The sequence below is a fragment of the Bos javanicus genome, chromosome 1 (genome assembly GCF_032452875.1).
Source record: "Bos javanicus breed banteng chromosome 1, ARS-OSU_banteng_1.0, whole genome shotgun sequence".
Classification (NCBI taxonomy): domain Eukaryota; kingdom Metazoa; phylum Chordata; class Mammalia; order Artiodactyla; family Bovidae; genus Bos; species Bos javanicus.
Window position 1 is genome coordinate 132,771,932 of NC_083868.1, and position 21,950 is coordinate 132,793,881.

General features: G+C 34.9%; 1 protein-coding gene across 3 annotated transcripts in view; it reads left to right on the forward strand.

Moving 5' to 3' along the window:
* STAG1 (STAG1 cohesin complex component) overlaps window positions 1–21,950 on the forward strand; it is a 499,240-nt gene that overhangs the window by 464,933 nt on the left and 12,357 nt on the right. For all 3 annotated transcript variants that reach the window (XM_061427678.1, XM_061427685.1, XM_061427693.1), the window contains 6 exons: window positions 8,776–8,868; window positions 10,763–10,937; window positions 12,617–12,756; window positions 15,443–15,544; window positions 18,524–18,672; window positions 19,487–19,615. In XM_061427678.1, coding sequence (XP_061283662.1) covers window positions 8,776–8,868; window positions 10,763–10,937; window positions 12,617–12,756; window positions 15,443–15,544; window positions 18,524–18,672; window positions 19,487–19,615 — 788 coding nt within the window. The remainder of the gene's footprint in view (window positions 1–8,775; window positions 8,869–10,762; window positions 10,938–12,616; window positions 12,757–15,442; window positions 15,545–18,523; window positions 18,673–19,486; window positions 19,616–21,950) is intronic.

Genomic DNA, 21,950 nt, shown 5'->3' on the forward strand with positions numbered 1-21,950 from the left:
ATTTTACTGTATATTCACAAAAGTGGCACATTCTCCTTATCTTCAGAAGAGAAGCTAGTAGCAGTTACTCGTGAATGAAAGCAGTTTCAAAGATATTCCATAGGGTTTACCCTATAGCAGTGGTGAGGCTTTTGTCTCTTGCCCACTGATGTGTCCCAAGTGGATGAATTACCTAAATATGTTTCTGTCATATTTACTATGGATAATGAGTTAGTTGAGCTGAAAAATAATTTAATGAACGTTATGTTAGTAATGATGCTAAGTACATAAAAGTATAATGCAGTTTATATGTCCAAAGAGCTTTGTAGCCCAATACAAGCTAGACAAACTGTATAGCCCATGGGGCAAATCTGACTAGACACCTGTTTTTGTAAGGAACGTTTTAATGAAACACAACAATGCTCATTCATTTATGTGCTGCTTTCTTGTTCAAAAGGCAAACTTAAGTAGCTGTAACAGAGACATTATGACCCACAAACCCTAAAATATTTACTATCTGACCCTTTACCCAAAAGTTTTGCCAGTACCTGGCCTAGTAGAGTAACCCCTTGGTCTTGTTTTTAACTAGCTTAGTTTCATGCCCCATTTTTTAATCACAAAAAATGTTTCACTAAATTCTTAACAGGCTTTATTCTCATATTCTAAGATCTTTGGCCTGATCTAGGTCCTTATTTCACAACTTCCCATATTTTACTTCTGCACACTCTGAAAATGTATAATTGTCAGGTAATGTTGAACTAGTTTTAGATATTTATTGCTAGTTTTTCCATGGCTTCAGTTTCTATGATTATCTAAATCATATTTCATAGTTGTGGACAAAAGGGCAGCCAAATGTAGTCTGCCTCTAGACACATAAAATTATGATGCAAAAATGAAAGGAAATCACCCATTTAAATCTGCCTGTTTGGGTCTTCCAGGGAGTTCAGTGGATGACTTTGCCTCCCAATTCAGGGGGTGCCGGTTTGATCCATGGTCAGGGAATTAAGATCCCACATGCCCTGTGGTATGACCGAAAAACAAAAAATCTGTCAGGATCTTCATGTTTTGTGTGTTTATGAATTAAACCCTTATCTTTCCTCACTGACTATAATCATGTTGAGATACTTGGCTCTTAAAGGACAATCTACATTTTTCATCCCAAGATATTAGGGTAAGTCAAGTTTGAGCCTTTGTACCTTTAAGAAAACTTCTAATATAGTTTATATGATAAGTCCACCATCTTAATTCTGCCAGCCTTATTTGGGGCTCTTCTTTGTTGAGATTTTGCTGACTAGGGTATATTTTCAGAACATCATGTTAGTTCATTAAGAGAGATTTCTTTTTATTTTTAACAATAAATCACTGAAAAACTGAAGGTCTTTTAGCCCTTTCACATTTGAGCATATTGGGTTTCAATCTTCTGATTCTTGGTTTCACTAAATCTACAGGGAAGCAAAAGCTTCTCTTAGTGAAGCAACTTGCAAAATGCATATAAAAGAACATAGCCAAGATATTATAATTTAAATCTCAGTGTCATCTTTTCACTTGACTCTTTTGAATTCCTTTCCATAACTACTTTAGGAAAAGTGCTTTTAACCCCAAGCTGCTTTCTGAAAATAAGAGAAAATACTGGTTTCATCTAGGGAAAAGCATTTAAAAGGAGGCACTGTATTCTTAGTCTACATTCTCTTATATGGACTGAGAGAAGAGATTACTGTTCTAACTCTGCCTTCAGTTTTTATCACTATAATGCAAATACTCTGGCTAGAAAGAATTTAAATAGAAATCCCATCATGTTCAGAGTGTTAGAAGCACTCCCTAAAAATTTTAGTCACTTAAAATTACAGTCTATTACAGATAAGTTAGCTCATGTGTTGTTCTTTTTCAGTGTCTTTTGGGTTGACCTGCGTTTTTGTTTATATAAGTATATTTGAGTAATTTGAGTTTTATATTTCTTAGCTCCATAATGCTGCCTGTTTCTTCAGTATATTAATTTTCCTGCATTATAAAAAGTCACTATAGCAAAATGGTTAGGACTATAGACTCTGGAGGCAAACTGTTCTGATTAATTTACTGCCTCACAAAGACAAAGCTTTGTCTTTGGGTCTGCGTTTAACATTTCTGAGCCTGTTTCTTCATTTGTAGAATCGAAGTGATAATATCTATACACGTCACAGTTGAATTAATATGTGAGAAGCTTAGATTAGTGCCTAGTACACAGTAACTGCCAATAGATGTTAACTTTATGTAGTGTGAGATGCTAGCATAATGAGGTTTGTAGGAAAATTATAGGATGAATAAATAAAGCACAGTGTTCTGAAATCCAAAAGAACTAAAATTTTGTTCTCAGCTGTTCAGAGGAATTTACTATTTGAGATTAGCTACCTCTGTTAAATATACAGTATCTGTGCCTGTTTACCTAAAATTGTTGGTACTTAAACTTCTCTCAGTAGGTTCTAACTGATTACAATTAAGTTAACTTTCTTGAGCACTGAATATTGAAGTTCTATCCGAATCTATGCTAAACTTACTGCTAAAAAAGCTTCTATTTCCTTAGTTGCTTTCCATTTCTACATTCTTAAAATGCTACTGCTGATTAGTAAGCAATCAGTAGGTTGCTTACCTAGTTGTGATGTTAAATTTACAACTTCTCAGATGGATTGGCAAGTAATCATTTTATATAAGGCACATCTGCTTTATGACTGACCTTTAAAGGAATCTTTTGTCTCCAACTCCAGCAATAGCTGATTCCCTAGACTGCTTCAAACTGCACAGTAACCATGAAATTTAAGGGAATAAAGGAGCATTAATGCCTCCTGGCATCATTTTTAACTATATTTATTGTGCAGTAAAATGAACACATTTATTTGTCTCTCGGATTGTGCTATCATCTGTATTATGTGTACTTGGATATTATTCAGCAAGTATTTACTATATATCTGCCCATGTGCCAAACACTGTTTTAGGTACCAGCAGGAAGAGTGAACATTCATCCTTTGAATACTAGGTTTACCAGTTAGCACCTGTATGTTCTCATTTGAGTGCCTAGATTAATTCAACAGATTCACAGAATGCCATAGAACCTCAGAGAATACATATTTCAACCCTTTTGTTTATAAATTTTTAAAATCTGTAATCCTGAGATACAGTTTCTCTAAGGTCTAAACTAGTTCATAGCATGGCCTGCATTTTGTTTTTCTTTCAGTTATTTATTCAACAAACATTTCAAATCTTTTCTATTGAAAAGGACAACAAAGACCCCCAAAGACCTCTCCAGTAGCTGTCCTATTTTTCTCTCACTTTTTACAGTCAGACTTTTTTGAAAGAGTTGATTGCTTTCTTATCCTTTCTACCATTGCCGTTTAAAGCCCTTTTAATTCCTTTGAATGAGTGTGTGTGCTCGGTCATGTTTGACTCCTTGTGAGCCCATGGACTGTAGCTCGCCAAGCTTCTCTATCCATGGGATTTTCCAAGCAAGAATACTGGAGTAGGTTACCATTTCCTACTCCAAGGGGATCTTCCTAAACGAAGGAGAGAACCTGCATCTCTGTGACTCCTGGATTGACAGGCAAATTCTTTACTTCTCGTGCCACCTGGGAAGAATTGATCCCTTCGAATTGTAATGCTGGAGAAGACTTTTGACAGTCCCTTGGACTGCAAGGAGATCCAACCAGTCCATCCTAAAGGAGATCAGTCCTGGGTGTTCATTGGAAGGACGGATGCTGAAGCTGAAGCTCCAGTACTTTGGCCACCCGATGCAAAGAACCTGCCTATTCATTGGAAAAGAACATGATGCTGGGAAAGATTGAGGGCAGGAGGAGAAGGGGACGACAGGTGATGGTTAGATAGCATCACTGACTCAATGGGCATGAATTTGAGCAAACTCCAGGAGATAGTGAAGGACAATGAAGCCTTGTGTACTGCAGTCCAAAGAGTCAGACACCACTTAGCAACTGAACAACAACAACAGAATTGTTTTGAAGAGCTTTGCTGGTGGCTCAGTGGTAAATGCAGGAGAAACGGGTATGATTCCTTGGTCGGAAGATCCCCTGGAAAAGGAAATGGCAACCCACTTCAGTATTCTCGCCTGGGAAATCTCATGGAGAGAGGAGTCTGGTGTGCTGCAGTCCACAGAGTCACAAAAGAGTTGAACACAACTTAGCAACTAAACAACAATCCATTTGAAAGTGTTCTCCCCAAGGTCACTCATAACATTGTTGCTTTATTCTTGCAACACCTTTAAGTCCTTTTCTTTTCTCTTGGTGACATTTGTCATCATTAAACTATTCCATTCATTATTGTTGTTTAATATTTTTATTTATTTGTTTATTTTTTAGCTGTGTCGGGTATTAGTTGCAGCAGGTGGGATCTTCATTGCATGGGGGATCTTCAGTCCAGCACACAGGATCTTTTGTTGTGGTGCTCAGGCCTGTCTGTAGTTGTGGTACGAGGCTTGGTTTCCCTGCAGCCTATGGGATCCAAGTTCCCTGACCAGGGATCAAATCCACATCTCCTGCAGTGGTTTATTTAAGGTATAGTGCTCCAGGTGAATTCTTAAGCACTGGACCACCAACGAAGTCTCAATTCTACTCATTTTTAAATGTTTCCTTTTCTTACCTCTGGGATGCCATATTCTAATTTTGTTCCTACTTCTCAGACTATTTCTTAGATTTCTTCATATGCCTTTCTTTCTTATCCGTCTGTTAAGTTTTGGTGTTCCCCAGGGTACTTTTGTCAGCCCTATTTACATATTCTCTTTTTAACGGTCTCATCTACTTCCATTGTTTCTAAATGCTGAGGCCTCCCAAATCTCTTCTTGCTCAGATCCTTTACTGTGGACTTTGAACTCATCCAGCTGACTTTTAGACATCTTTAGTAGGATATTGTCTTGGGAGTGTGTAATTTCTTTGGTTCTGTCTCACCGCAACAAAAACTGGAAGCAATGGGCGGACCAGTGTTACAGTTCAGTTCAGTCACTCAGTCGTGTCAGACTCTTTGCGACCCCATGAACTGCAGCATGCTTGGGCCTCCCTGTCCATCACCAACTCCCGGAGTCCACCCAAACCCATGTCCATTGAGTCGGTGATGCCATCCAACTATCTCATCCTCCATTGTCCCCTTCTCCTCCTGCCCTCAACCTTTCCCAGCATCAGGGTCTTTTCAAATGAGTTAGCTCTTCCCATGAGGTGGCCAAAGTATTGGAGTTTCAGCTTCAACATCAGTCCTACCAATGAACAACCAGGACTGATCTCCTTTAGGATGGACTGGTTGGATCTCTTTGCAGTCCAAGGGACTCTCAAGAGTCTTCTCCAACACCACTGTTCAAAAGCATCAATTCTTCGGCAGTCAGCTTTCTTCATAGTCCAACTCTTACATCCATACATGAATACTGGAAAAACCATAGCCTTGACTAGATGGATCTTTGTTGACAAAGTAATGTCTCTGCTTTTTAATATGTTGTTTAGGTTGGTCATAACTCTCCTTCCAGGGAGTAAGTGTCTTTTCATTTCATGGCTGCAATCACCATCTGCAGTGATTTTGGAGCCCAGAAAAATAAAGTCAGCCACTTTTTCCACTGTTTCCCCATCTATTTGCCATGAAGTGATGGGACCAGATGCCATGATCTTAGTCTTCTGAATGTTGAGCTTTAAGCCAACTTTTTCACTCCCTCTTTCACTTTCATCAAGAGGCTCTTTAGTTCCTCTTCACTTTCTGCCATAAGGGTGGTGTCATCTGCATATCTGAGATTATTAATATTTCTCCTGGCAATCTTGATTCCAGCTTGTGCTTCTCCAGCCCAGTGTTTCTCATGATGTACTCTGCATATAAGTTAAATAAGCAGGGTGACAATATACAGCCTTGACGTACCCCTTTTCCTGTTAGGAACCAGTCTGTTGTTCCATGTCCAGTTCTAACCGTTACTTCCTGACCTGCATACAGGCTTCTCAAGAGGCAGGTCAGGTGGTCTGGTATGCCCATGTGATCCACACAGTCAAAGGCTTTGGCATAGTCAGTAAAGGAGAAATAATTCCAGAAAAATTTCTGGGACTCTCTTGCTTTTTCAGTGATCCAGTGGATATTGGCAATTTGATCTCTGGTTCCTCTGCCTTTTCTAAAAACCAGCTTGAACATCTGGAAGTTCACGGTTCACATATTGCTGAAGCCTGGCTTGGAGAATTTTAAGCATTCTCCATGTAATTTCCTCAGTCGCAGCAAAAATTTGAAGTGATGAATGGACCAGTGTTATAGCTCAGTTTTACTGGCAAGCAAAGGAAAATACGTCCTGGAGGTGTAAGGGTGGTCCAACCCAAAATACGAGAAAAGAAAAGCCCTAGCCTCAATTTTGCTCCTCTCTTTGTTTTCTTTCTTCCCCCTGAGCCTGCCCTATGTAAACTGGGCTACCCAGGAGGGCTCTTTGTTTTACCTAAGGTCCTCACTCCTTCGTTTGTTCTATTTTTGCAGGCTTTTCCCTTCCTTGTCTTTTACCCACCGCCATTTTGGACCTCTTTTTCCTATTCTCACTACCTAACGATATCTTTCAGGGTTTGCAGATCAGCATCCCTAAAGCCAAACTTATTACCTTAGCATTTGTTCCTGTATTAACTATCTTGGTGACTTATACCATAATCTATCTAGTAGGCAACTACCTAGAAATTAGGAGTCACATCAACATCCTCTGTTCCTGATAGCTCCTAAATGCTATCAATTCTTCTGCTTTAATTTCTCTACACCAGGTTAACATCTTTACTGACAGCATTTTATTTTTAGGCCCAATATTTTATTTTCAGATTATTCCTATGGTATCTGTTAATATATGATGAACTGTAGGATGATGGTTTGAAGCATAGGCTTTAGAGTCAGATGGCACTAGGTATGGATCCTTACTCTATCACTTAAAATCTGCAGATGCTCTGAACCTCAGTTTCCTCCTCTGTAATATAGGCATATTAATCACTTACTTCATAGGCTGATTGTAAGACTTAAATTTATGCCTGTTCATCGTCGTTCATTCAGTTGCTCAGTTCGACTCTTTATAACTCCATGAATTGCAGCATGCCAGCTTCCCTGCTCTTCACCATGCCCCTTAGAACACAGCATTTGGTACATAATAAACCCTCAAGAGAAGACTGTATTTATTATTAATACTATTAAGAGTTTATTTACTATTTTACATCTTTCTCCCTTTTCCTTAGAGTATGATTCCTTAGCATAAATTTTTAGCAACTTCATGATAAAAATCCTTATTCATTAACTCCTTATTGCTGACAGGATAATAGCCAAATAATTTAACATGGCATTTTAAGTTGTATTCCATTTAAATGGAAATGGGTCCTCTTTCTCTTCAGTTTTCTCTCACCGCTCTCCTCCCATTTGCACCCCAACTGCAATAAATTAACAGTAGTCTCTCAAAAGCACCTCCAGGCTTTTGAACATTCTGTGCCCTCTGGAACACCTTTCCTTATAGGTAGATGATTTTTAGTTGTTCAGAACTCTTTTTGGCAACCCTGCTGTGACTGCTCTTGAGTCTGGGTTAAGCTTTCCAATGTAAGGACTCCTTAAATTCTTTTGTGACTGCCTACTCTTGTCTCTTTCCCTTGATGCTTTATGAGTCTTTGAAATTAAAGAAGATCAAGGAATGTTGAGGTTTGATTGTTGGATGTTAATCTACAGGAACATTAAAGTTTCTAGAGACAGTGTCCTTTTTACTAGTCTGCGCAAGAGGGTCTTATTCCTTCTAAATACTGCACTCATTTTAGCAAAAGGAAATATATGTAATTTTTGAAGTATTATTTGGGATGTGAAGATTCCAAAAAGGAAATAGTACTGTCAACTATGCAAAATAGAGAAGCTTAAAGAATCTTTGTTTCATAGAATACTTTTTAAAAGTGATTTCTATACCAGCCTATGCTCATTTAATTACTCTTCATTACTATTTTAAATATCAATATAATACTGAGTTATCTGCATGCATCTTGCTTATTAGTGAAAAGAATGTGAGCTCTGATATCAGACAGTCCTGCTTTCATCTTTGCTAATAAATAACTACTTCTTATAATCAATATAAATATTAAATTATACAACAGCCCTCTTACCAGTGCCTGGCACTTTATAGGGACTTGATAAATTTAAATTTCCTTTTATAGTTTTCCAGTGTTTGATATTGAATATTGTAATATGGCTATCTGATTAAATCCTATTCACCTATCCAATCTTGGATTAAAGCTCATCTTTCTATGAAGCTGCCCCCAACTCAGCCATGTCTGTCTGCTACAATTAGAGTTGATACCAAAAAATTAAACAATTAATTACTCTATGATTGATCTAACTCCCTGCTAAAATATTAACTCTTTGAGAACATGAACACTATCTTAAAGTTATCTCTTTGCCTTGACATTTTGCAGAGTGCTGAGAATATGGAAAAAATGCAGTACATGTTTACTGCTTAATTGGTTTTTTTCCCGATGCTGCTGCACTTCCTCATTTTACTACATCTAGTATTTGTAATAGGAATGACTATCAATTTTAATACCAGCCCAAGTAAACCATATTTATAAAGGAAATATGTTGGAGGAAATCATACTGAACATTCCAAAGCAAAATTGAACAGAGTATTTGGGATTATTGGTTTCACTGCCCCTTCCATTAGGATAACTAGGAAATTATGATTTGGTTCCCAGTGATAAATTTGATTTTATGAATTTCCTTAACAATAAACTGGTTTGGCTATTTTCCATTTATTATTTCTTCAGTTTTCAAGAATACTGTAATTCGTGCTTGCAAATTTGTGTCTTACAGGAGGACTTGTTGGTATTGAGGAAAACAGTGAAGTCCTTTCTGGCTGTTTGCCAGCAGTGCCTATCTAATGTTAATACTCCAGTGAAGGAACAGGTAAGAGATTGTCAGTTAAGAGCCCTCAGTATAAATAATTCAAATGCATTGAAGAAGCATAAGAAGATGTAAATTTTTTTAAGGTGTAATTTTTTATGGCAGTTCTTAGCATGTAGTTTATCTTATGGGACCTGGGACAAGAGTATAGATGCTGAATAGTTAAGTTATAAAGTAAGCTAACAAACTTGTTATACATCTTTGTACCTTGGCAAGTGAGGTCAGGTTTAAGTTTAGAATTCTTGATTCTTATGAATTCTGTACCAGAACCTGAGGATTCTGTACCAGAATGGGAGCTGGCTTAGGGTTCACTTTCTTCTCATCTTACCTTCAGCTCTTTCCCACACCAGTTAGAACTTCTCACATATGCATGTGAACAGTTTAACCCACATATCCAAACTATCAGCATCACTTCCTTAAACAAGTTGTTCCTTAACTATCCTGGGGCCTAGGAGTACACACTGGGGATACCTGTGTCTCAGAAGGATGCCTGTGCAGCCCCTTATAGCAGAATCCAGTCTGTGAGGGCAGGGAGTTCCTGAATCCCTGCCCCTGGACAGAGATGTAAAGTTGGGGTGCTGATGGGCATATCCCACTGGACCAACAGACTCCTAACCCCTTGGCAAGGGGTGTAGACCAAAGACAGTCAAAGTGAAGCCCAAGGCAATACCATTTTCACAAAGTGATTTTGTAAGCTAAAACTGTTCTATTAGGAGGAGCTTCTATCAAAAAAAAAAAAAAAAAAGATATATCTTTTCCATGCTGTTTTTTATTATGATGTTCAACTAGAAAGTCTATATCTAGTTAAAGAATAGAATAGTACTTACCCTGTGCTAACTCATCTTACAAATAGGGTATCACAGGTCTCTTCTTTATTAAGTTATCAGCATAGTCTAACTTAAAATGGGAACAGAGATTATCTTTCCTAAACCTTATTCTCTAAATTTTCTGAACTTAACCAGTGCTATCTAAAAGTACCGAACTCAGGACACTTAAGCCAGAAATTCAGTGTTTCTGCATCATCACTGTTTGGTGACATGCAGAAGTATGGCCTCAGTTAAAAATATACATTTCCCTAGATTCCTTTCATGCTCTCCTCTTTTCAAGTGACTTGTTTCTAAATTTATGTATTTCATGGTAATGTACTTATAGCATGAATTTCCATGATTCTTGCTGGAGGTAAACGGCCAAGTATACAGCCATCTCCAAATTTATACCAAAATTGTGTTTTCCACAGAAGTCAATTTTTAGAGGGGGGTGAATGGATTGTTTTAGAGTGTAAGAGCCCTCAGTTACTCCATAACAGTAAATTAATGACACAAGTTCATTTTGTACCATCCATTAAATAGGATAAATGTGGCAATATAACCTTAATGTATTCTCTATGGGAAAATATATTGAAAGTTCTTTATGTGAATACATTTGTTGGGAAGCTTTGCATCACTGTTTTTTAAGTGAATGGTCTTGAATCCAACTTTAACCTATGGTTCAAAATTTTGTTTTACAGTAGATTATTAAAAGAAGAATCCAAAATGGTAGCTTACAGATTTAGTGTACTATATTGTAATTGATTGAATTATACAGTTTATCTTAAGATTTGTGCTTATTTTTTTGCTTATGCAGTATACGATTGACTTATACTCTCTGTCATTAATATAGTAATTCAATTTTGTGTTTCCAGAGTTGAATTCAGTTTATTTTTTATAAGTTCAAGTCAAAAATCTCTTAATCGTTTTAAGTTAATACAGCCAAATTAAAAAATAGTTTCAGTAGCTGCAATTTGAATACTTAGCATTTCTGTTATGGTACTGTTACTGAACTGCGTGTAATTTAGTATATTTTCATTTGTAGTTACTATTGTACAATGTTTTACTGATGAATTTCCTTTTCATTTCAGGCTTTCATGCTACTCTGTGATCTTTTGATGATTTTTAGCCACCAATTAATGACAGGTGGCAGGGAGGGCCTTCAGCCTTTGGTGTTTAATCCAGATACTGGACTTCAGTCTGAACTCCTCAGTTTTGTGATGGATCATGTTTTCATTGACCAAGATGAGGAGAACCAGAGCATGGGTATTTGCAGCTATCATCTTGTCAATATTGATCTTGTCTTAACAACCCCAAGAGATTGAAGAAAAAGTTTCCAATTCAGTCCTAAAAAATACTACAATTTCTCTCTTTTAAACAAAAGTTAATACATTCATATAAGTCAGAAATCAAGAATAATAATATGCACAGTGAAGTGTCTCTCCTTTAACATAGTACCTTAGAGACCTTTCCCCATCACTAAGTACAGAGTTCCTTATTCTAATTCTAATAGCTACACAGTATTTTATTATTTAAATATAGCATAATTTATACTATTCATCTCATATTGATTGATATTTGACTAGTTTCCAGTCTTCTGCTATCCTAAGCTATACTATAATGGATAATTGTGTACATTTGTCATTTCCCACATGTTTGAAATGTATGTTCAAGATAGATTTTTTTTTCTAATAGAACTGCTTCCAGGTTCACAATTTTCTAAAGAAAAGCATCTGAGTTCCTTTCTGTTCCTGAGGAGTGATCATGTATTACTTAAATTAACAAAATGTTACTCTAAGATACTAAACTCTAAGAGAATATTATGAAACCTCACCAGTCAAAATTGTTCTGAGCCTGCAGAATGAAAACTTAGCAAAATAAGACTGAATATAAATAATTATAAATAAATACTATATAAAATAGGTTATTTGTGAAATAGATGATTTAAGCTCTCTTAAGTAAGATCCATGGCATATCAAATCCACAGATCTACCTGGTGCTATTGGAATGTTCTTTATTTAACAGAACATTTTAGAAAATACTAGACTGTGAAAAAAGGATCTCTGAGTTCATGTTAATCTCAGGAAACAATATTTACCTGCTACTTGTCCTAAGCAAAAAGATTTCCAACTTCCAAAAGCACTGATGCTTCACAGCAGGCCCAGGTAATAGAAAGGGAAGAGAGAAGTTGAGAATAAGTTATTTTATGAATACACTTGTGAAGAAGAGAAAAAGAACACTGTCCCTAAATAAGGGCAGGCCAAGACATGAGAGGGTCAGTACAGAACCTGAAACAACTGTGTCATCTTTTATCGTCTGAGACTTGTGGAGATATTTTGAGGGGGATTAGAAATAGATAAACCTGAGAATCTAAAAAATGAGGAATAAACACCACTTGTTTGAAAGCATTTGATAATGATTTGTTTTTAAAAATGTGTATGTACATGACATGGTTTGCAAAATATACTTTATTTCTCAGCTTATAATGTAACCACATTTAAGACAAGAACTGAAAACTAACTCCTTCATGTAATTTCCATTCCTCCCCATATATATTTCTAAAAGAAAACTTTTCCCTGTGTCTTAAATTTTTCTATAAATTTCTTCTCTGTAGAAATAGATTAGCACATAAGGAACATTCAGGTAAAAGGACAACAGTATTGTTATGACAAAAGTATAAGGAAAAAACCTATATATAGTTTGCTTCTCTAACTAGTCTTTGCTATGATAATCTCCTAGAAACTTAGTGCCTAGTGTTTAATAAATATGTAACCAAGTGTAGCACCCTAAAATAATCAGTACGGCTAATAATTTTTATCCTATCTAAAACTAAATTGTACCTATTTGTAAAGTTATATCCTAGTTATTTGTTCTACAGATTGTCTACAATGTTTTACCTTGGATAAAGGGCCAAAGTTCATAACTAATTTATTTTCTGTGGTTAGAGGGTGATGAAGAAGATGAAGCTAATAAAATTGAGGCCTTACACAAGAGAAGGAATCTACTTGCTGCCTTCAGCAAACTTATCATCTATGATATTGTTGACATGCATGCAGCTGCAGACATCTTTAAACACTACATGAAGGTATAGTTTGATAGTCTTTTTTTTTAACGGGTCAAGGACATTTATTGATTGATTAAGGTAGTAGCTTCATATTCTTGTTTTTCTCATTCCACCTAAGTGCCTTAGAAGTTTGCAACTAAAAACGAAAGAGTAGTGAGCAAGCTAAAATTGACAGCTTTTACCTAAATATTATTGATGGTTTTCTGACATATTTAAAATTTCTCTTTTTTATGAGTTTTTTATCACTCTATACCATTATATCAATTCCATTAAGTGGGAGTTCCTTACATTTATAAGAAAGAATGCTGTTTTATTTTCTTAAAGCCATGGACACTTCTTATGGAAGAAAACTCTCTCTCTTCCCTATGACATCTCTCCAGATACGTTTATATGTGTGCCTACAATGCTACCTGCCAGGCACTAAAGTTAACAAAGATTTTTAAATTCCTACTCCAAAGTGGTCTAAAGCTGGAGACAATCAAGTGATTAGACAGTTGCATTTCTGCAGTGTAGAGAGATATGTATAGGGGTTCCTGGAAATATATAAAATAGATACACTCTTAAGAAATATGAGGGTTAATGAAAACCATTAGACATGCCTTTTGAACTAAGTCTGAGATGAGAAGCATTCATTAGTCAAGCAAAGAACTAGTTAAAGGGCTTTCAGGCACATTGGACTACCTGTACAAAGACAAAGGAAATTGAGGAAAATGCAAGTAATTTGATACAGCAACATAGATTGCTTATGAGAATGGAGCTAGAGGTAAGATTTAAAGATATTAAATGAGGTTAGACCTTATATATTGTGTGAGAATTTGGGATTTTTTTCCTGCAGGAGGTAAGGAGATGTTGAGAGTTTTACACCATTCTAAAGTCTCCGACTTCCTGGCTGCTCTTCCCAGAAGCTCCATTTTGTTTCTGACACTCAAAAAAAGTAGTCCTCAAAAATCTTTATGATAAAACCTAACAGGCATACTTATCGGTGTACGTATTTTTGCCTTGTTTTTATGTCAGAGACAGTATTTTATTTTGCCCATGTTCAGAATATTGTGTATGCCATTCATTCACTTGTGTCTTTGTCCATGTTTGGGCTCCATTCTAGTTATGACACAGTAACTAAATATTTTGCTAGACAACTCCCATGTGAGTACTATGTTGGTAGCCAGAGGTTTAAATAAGATATAATTTCTGTAGTATGGCAGTTCTAGATTACAGAGAAACTGAAATGTAAACATTATATAACATGCTAATAATGAATAGCTGCCTGTGTTCTATGCCATTTACATTCAAGAGACTGCTCTAAGGCTTTTATATTATCTTTGTTGACTGCAGTAACTGTGATTTAGGAAATCAACATTTATAGAAAAGGAAATCAAGGCTCAGAGAAGCAAAGTAACTTTCAAAGATCACACAACTATTAAAGTAGCAAAAACTGACATTTGATTTCTCTAACTTAAAGCTTAACTCTTTCCACTAGATGTAAAACAAAACCTCAGCATGATTATTGTGGTGATAGATGTATAAATTACAAAGCAAGCACAGATATATAGACACTTAAGTGAGCAACTAGGGCAGGCTTCCAATAGTAATATCTAAATAGGACTTGGTTGGATGAATATGAGCTTACCATGGTTTTCCTTGTCGTCCCTCAGCAGTACTATCTTGGGTTCAAGAAACAGGCTTTATCCAAACTTTTATCATCCTTAGCAGTTTTTACACACCTGTGTTCATTATAGGCTTTAATCTTTTATAATATTTTAATTGCTGTTTACTATTCTTTATATATCCTTGTCTATTTGGCTTTTTGCCTCATTTCTCTATGTGATTATTAAAAATCTGAATTTTTGTTGATCTACCTGTTGAACTACTTTAGTGTTCTCATATATCTTTTTCTTCTTATCTGCACTGAGATAATTTTTAATTGCACTGAAAAGATGATTCTTTTGAGATATTTCCCCTTCTTTTGCTTTCCCTTTTTTTTTTTTTTTTTGCACCTCCCATCATGGAAATATATCCATCTGCTTGAAGCTAATATACTCATTTCTTTACATAGTTTATAGGTTTTAGGCTTTAGTTTGGAAATAACATCCAGATTTAATAGTCTCAGAGTTTCTCCTAATTATTTACTCACAAGGAAAACTCTTTAAATCCTGTATCAAAAAATTGAATTATAAAATTAGTTGAAATTTTCCCAATCACTGTTGAAGAAATCACTGTTTTTACTTTTTATATTATATATAATAGTAAAATACAGACATTGTGGGGGGAAATGGGTACACAAAAATATTTAATGAAAAGTTAAATCTGTATTGTAATCTACCCTTCCTTTGTTTAGGCCCTCTCCCCAGAAGTAAGCAATTTTGACTGTTTAGGTTTTAGTTCTTCAAGATGTTTCTGTCAGAGTTCTGTTTCTTGATCTGGACAAGTGGTGTCTGTTGAATCCATGTTGTAAAGAATGAGTAATTTTGCTCACATATATCACTTCTCCTCTTTGAATTTCCTAGTTATCTAGTTTTATTATTTATTTCGTAATTTTAAATGTCCAATGTGTATATTTTTAACATTAGACAATATCTTTTAACTCTCATTAGGTTTTTAACATGAAAAATTAAACATGTCTTTACTCACCTTTCCGTTTTTTTCACCAGCCTGTTCTTTATCTCATGAAATGTCAACAGTTTTAAAGCTGTGTTTCTTTTCCTTACAGTATTACAATGACTATGGTGATATTATTAAGGAAACATTGAGTAAAACTAGGCAAATTGATAAAATTCAGTGTGCCAAGACCCTCATTCTCAGTTTACAGCAGGTAAGAAATTTGAAGGAAAAGAAATGAGTAGAATTAATACTATTGAGTATTGGCATGTGCTTATTATTATATGCTAGTTATCTTACCTCATTTAAATTAGATCATTATATTAATACATTACTATGGATACTTTCTGGTACAAAGATGTGTTATGTGTCTTTTCTTTAGGAAGACAGTCCTATAGTTTACATTTCAAATGGGTGAAATCCTAAGGTGATCTACTCTTAGACCAAATGAAATGCCAAATTGGATATTTTAAAAGTGATCATTTTTAAAGAACAAATATAAAAATACATTTCAAAAGTATTTAATAATAAAAGGGGCAACAGTAGTATCCAAATAAGAAAATATATCACATGTATTTCCTAAGGAAGATTCCTAATAAATGCCTAGTATTAAAGTAGAGATGAGGGGTAGTAGTGGCTATAGGTATGTATGTATGTATGTATGTATGTATGTATGTATGTATATATTTAGCCTTTGATAAAGGTCAGTGGGGAAAGGATCACCTCCTTTTTAATAGGTGATGGGTCCATTGACTATGTATTTGGAGAAATGGCTATAAATAGCCCTACTGAACATGTAGCCAAAATAACTACTAGGTGGATTTTATATATATATATATATATATAAAATTAAAAGTTTGAAAGAATATAAAAGGATATTTTTATATACTGGAGTAGGGAAGTCCTCCAGGAGAGAAGCCACAATATAGACTTAAACAGCTTTATACATCAACCAGCACTCTGAACAAAATTAAAAAACCAATGACAGATTATAGGAAAATATTTTTAATCATACATAGCAAATCCTACAAATCTGTAATAAAGGTAAACAAATCCCATATAAAAGTGAGCAAATGAAAAAAGCCACTTTTCGGAAGAGGCAACTTTTCCTTAAAAAGCAATAAACGTGAAAAAACATCATTAATAATTAATATAATACAAATTGAAACAAGGAGATATTTATCACTGCCAAATAGACTGGCAAGAATTAATTGATAGATATACCAGTGATTGTTAAAGATACAGCAAGAAAAAGGTCCTTTGTGAAAGCAATTGCTCCTACCTTCTTGGAATATAATTTTGCAGTATATTTCAAAGTTTAAGATATACATTCCTTTTGAACCAGTTTTTTCCTACTTAGGTATCTACATAGATACATTCAGGTATGCACAAAACCGTGTATATGAAAGATCATTTTATTGCAACAGTCTGTGTAATATTGCAAGATTCTAAATGTTCATCAACATAGGACTAGTAAAATAAACTTATTCTGAAATAGCTAAAAAATTATAAGACAAAATATTAAGTGAAGAACAGCAAGTTTCAGGACAAAATATAGTACAATACCATATAAACGAAAATTAAAACTTTATGTACGTGTAAATATATTAATGTGTTTGCTGCTGCTGCTGCTGCTAAGTCGCTTCAGTCATGTCCGACTCTGTGCGACCCCATAGATGGCAGCCCACCAGGCTCCCCCGTCCCTGGGATTCTCCAGGCAAGAACACTGGTGTGGGTTGCCATTTCCTTCTCCAATGCATGAAAGTGAAAAGTCAAAGAGAAGTCGCTCAGTCGTGTCCGACTCCTAGTGACCTCATGGACTGCAGCCTACAAGGCTCCTCCGTCCATGGGATTTTCCAGGCAAGAGTACTGCAGTGGGCCTTCTCCGATTAATGTGTCTAAATTGATTAAAAAAAAACTTTCAAAACTTTAACCCTAACGTTGATTACCTTTGGAGAGAAGAATGATATATAATGGGAAAGAGAAAAGAGAATTTTACTTTGATATTCGTTGAACTTTATACAGTGAAATACATTCTTTGTATTTATTTTGAATGTAAATTTTAGAGTTTAAGGCTATTGTATACAACTATCTCTGAAAACATTTTAAAATTAAATAATTTATAAACAATTACTCATGAATAAATTTGAAAATCTCTGGAAGAACTGCTTTTTCTAGTCATGGCAGAGTAAATAGTTTAAGCCAGTCTATTGCTGAAGAAACCTAAAAACGTAGACAACATAATTAATAGAAGATAAGAGCTATTTCAATGAAATGGTGTGCCTAGAGTGAATTGAGAGATTGGGAGGTGAGGAAGTAAAGAAAACAAATATAAACAGTATTTCTCAGGGTCGTTGGGTAGAGAATGTGACAGATGCATCTGTAATTGGCAGAGGAGATGGAATTAAGAAGTTAGGGTTGTTTGTTTTTTAAGATGCATGCATCTAAGAGAGGGAGTAGTTAATGATTCAGGAAAAAGCAGTACACAGGACCAAACCACTAAGTCGGTAAAGGAGGCGAGATCCAGTACATAAACAGGGAGTGGCTTCAGATCAGAGCTTGGACTGTTCATTCTCTCATAATAAAAGAGGACGCAGATACATGTAAAGTGTCTAACTTTGGTGGCGGAATGACGATGGCTTTTATATTCTTTAGTATTCCAGAGTTTTGATTCTGTTATTTTGATGCAATACACGTAATGTGTATGTGATTATAAAATCCCATCACTCAGTTTTAGAACATTTTTTGTGTATTTTGTCATTGGATGGGAAAAAACATTTCATATATCTTAATGATCTTCTTTTACATAATGTTCTTGTCTAAGATGTAATGAGTGAGAAACAAAGTTCTGAACCCTGCGTTTTATATATTGCCATTCCTGTGAAAACAACAAAAAGAATACATAGTATATTTTTGTAAACATTTTCCCCAACCCAAAATATGTTCCTTTTGGTAGAAAAATAAATTCTGGTTTGCATGTAATCACACAACTAGCATGAAAATGAGCTTGAGAAATAGTAGATAATAGTAGATGACTTGGAGAAGGGGAAAGTGTGGCTACTGTTAATACAAGAAGGGAAATACGTATCTTACCATATGGCTTTTAAATATTTTTTAAATTGTATTACCTATTCTAACAATAAATAAATATTTCTTAGCTATGAACTTTTTCCTCTTTTTTTCTTTCTACCAGTTGTTTAATGAACTTGTTCAAGAGCAAGGGCCCAACCTAGATAGGACATCTGCCCATGTCAGTGGCATTAAAGAATTGGCACGTCGCTTTGCCCTTACATTCGGATTGGACCAGATCAAGACACGAGAAGCAGTTGCCACACTCCACAAGTAAGTGAGCTAAATAGACACTGTTATACACAATCTGGTTTACTGAAACTTACCAAAAACAACTATTATTTGACCAATTTTTTTTTAATTTTATTTTATTTTTAAACTTTACATAATTGTATTAGTTTTGCCAATTATCAATTTTTTAAAGTAACAAATGTTAGACTTTTCAAGGAAAGTTTTAACAAAATATTCTTGTCACTCTTATCAGTGAGAAAATGTTGTGGGAGACATATATCTAAAAACACTGTGCATCCTCATTTCATTATTGAAAACTGAATGATAAAAAAGTTTTTAAGTACCTTACAAAAACTCTTAAGAACCAGATTTTCTGACAATCTCTGTATCTTTCCAGGGTATTCTGTTACCTCTGAAAGCTACACAGAAATTTAGCTTTGTGGCTACATAGCTATTTTTTATTTTTTACAATGTAAGTTTTGAAATATAACTTCACAACATAAGTTGTTTTCCACTATAAATACTAAAATTAAATATTATTATGCGACTATGTCATGCAAATTATTACTTTACCATTTGAGTTTATTTTTACCCTCAGTGATGATTTTGCTGCCTTCCCAACTATTTTTTTTTTAATTTTATTTTATTTTTAAACTTTACAAATTGTATTAGTTTTGCCAAATATCAAAATGAATCCGCCACAGGTATACATGTGTTCCCCATCCTGAACCCTCCTCCGTCCTCCCTCCCCATACCATCCCTCTGGGTCGTCCCAACTATTTTTTTTAAATTATAGCCTATTGAAGAGCTATACTGGCTATTTGGAAAAATAAGACAATATTTTCTTTTATTTCAGGGATGGCATAGAATTTGCCTTTAAATACCAAAATCAGAAAGGACAAGAATACCCACCTCCTAATCTGGCTTTCCTAGAAGTACTAAGTGAATTTTCATCTAAGCTTCTTCGGCAAGACAAAAAGACTGTGTAAGTTGCACATTGTAGGACAAGTGGTTTTTATCATGACACCATTTTAATTCTTGGAGAAGGAAATGGCAACCCACTCAGTACTCTTGCCTGGAAAATCCCATGGACAGAGGAGCCTGGCAGGCTACAGTCCATGGGGTCGCAAAGAGTGGGACACAACTGAGCAACTTCACTCATGTTATAATTCTAAGTGTTACAATTTTTGAAGGAATTAATCATGTAATTACATTGATAACTTAGGCTCTGATAGTTTAAAGGACTATAATTTTCTTTTAAACTTTGTATAGTTTTTCTTTGCTTACCTTTCAGTAGCCTAGAATTTGCACGTGGGAATGATTTCTTATTCTCTTATTCAAAGATCTGTGAACACTAGCTTAACCATTGTGGAACACTTTCCTCTTTCCTTTTATATTAGTTATAGTTTAGTTTTTTTTGTATTTGACTTGTTTCCATAAAATCAAAGTCCAGTTGGCTTATAGTTTTCTTCATAACATAATAGTCTTCTATTTTCTGTTAGTTCTGTCCATTACTGCAAGTGGGGTATTGAAGTCTCCAACAATTTTTATTGAATTGTTATTTCTCCTTTCAGTTCTCAGTCCTCAGTTTTTGCTTTTGTATTTTGGGACTCTGTTGTTAGGTTGTATATATAATTGTTATGTCTCCCTGGTGGATTGATTGACTCTTAACTCCACCACCTTCTCTGTCCCTAGAAAAGTTTGTCTTAAAGTCTATTTTGTCTGATACTAGTGTGTAACCACTCCAGCTCTATTTTAGTTACTGTTTGCATAGTATAGCTTTCTTTTCCCATCCTTTCACTTCCTATCTTTTTTGCCTTTGAATCTAAAGTATGTTTCTTGTAGACAGCATATACCTCAGAGATATTATAGGTTCAGTTCCTCACCACCACAAGAAAATATTGTGATAAAGTCACATGAATTTTTCGGTTTGTCAGTGAGTGCATAGAAAAGTTGTATTTACACTCTACTGTAGTATATTAAGTGTATGATAGCAGTATGTCTTATAAACAGTGTTCATACCTTCATTTTAAAAACACATACTGCTTAAAAATACTAACCATCATCTGACAGTGCAGGCTTACTGCAAACTTTCAATGTGTAAAAACTGAGGTATCTGCAAAATGCAGTAAAGCAAAGCACAATAAAATGAGGTTATTAGTTATGTTATTTGTTATTAGATCATGTTATTTGTTTTAAAACAGTCTCTGCCAGTGATAACGTTTTCTGTATGTCTCTTTGATTTTTCCCTCTTTTATTGCCTTCTTTTATATTAAATAGATATTTTCTACTGTAACATTTTAATTCCTTCAGTCCTTAATTATATTTTTCAGTTCTTCCTTAATTGTGGATGTGATATTCCATCTCTATCTCATATCATTTCCTCACTCCAATACATCTTTGCCATCACCCACTTTTCTGTGTACGTTGTTAAATACACGTTTCTGTGTTATTGGCTCAACAGCACAGTAGTGCATATTGTTTTATATAGTTGCTTTTTAAATCAATGAAAAGATAAGTAGGCAGTTATATTGTTCTTTATGACTACCTGGTAATTACTCTTCCACACTCATCATTTTTTCATATAAATTCAGATTACTTTTTGGTGTGTTTGTTTTTAGCCTGAAGAACTGTCTTTAGTATTTCTTGTAAGGCAAGTCAGCCACCAACAAATTCTCTATACACTTTTGTCCATCTGAGAGTGTTTTTATTTCCTCTTTACCTTTAAAGTATAGTTTTTTAGATACAAGATTCTTGTTTGATAGTGTTTTACTTCTAGCATACTGACTATGTAATCCTGCTGCCTTCTGGCCTTTACTGTGTCTGATGAGAAGTCAGCTTTTACACTTATTGGCATTCTCTTGTTTGTAATCGATTACTTTTCTCTAACTACTTTCTAGATTTTTTAACCTTCGGCATTCAGCGTCTTCATTGTGATGCGTCTTGTTGTGCATCTCTTTGTATTTATACTGCTTAGAGTTTGTTGAGCTTTGAGGATGTGTTGATTGTTTTCCATCAAATTCTGAAGTTATTATTTCCTCAAGTTTGCTTCTACACCTTTCTTCTGGTACTCCCATTACACATGTCAGTGTGTTTAATGATATCCCACATTTCTCTCAGGCATTGTTCATTTTTCTTCACTTTTTTTCTGTCTGCTCTTCAGATTACATAATCTCTATTGATATATGATCAAGATTATTGACTTCTGCCAGCTCAAATCTGTTGAGCACCTTTAATGAATTTTTAATTTCCATTGTTGTACTTCAAAATTCCATTTGATTCTTTATCATTTCTATCTTTTTATTCATGTTCTCTATTTA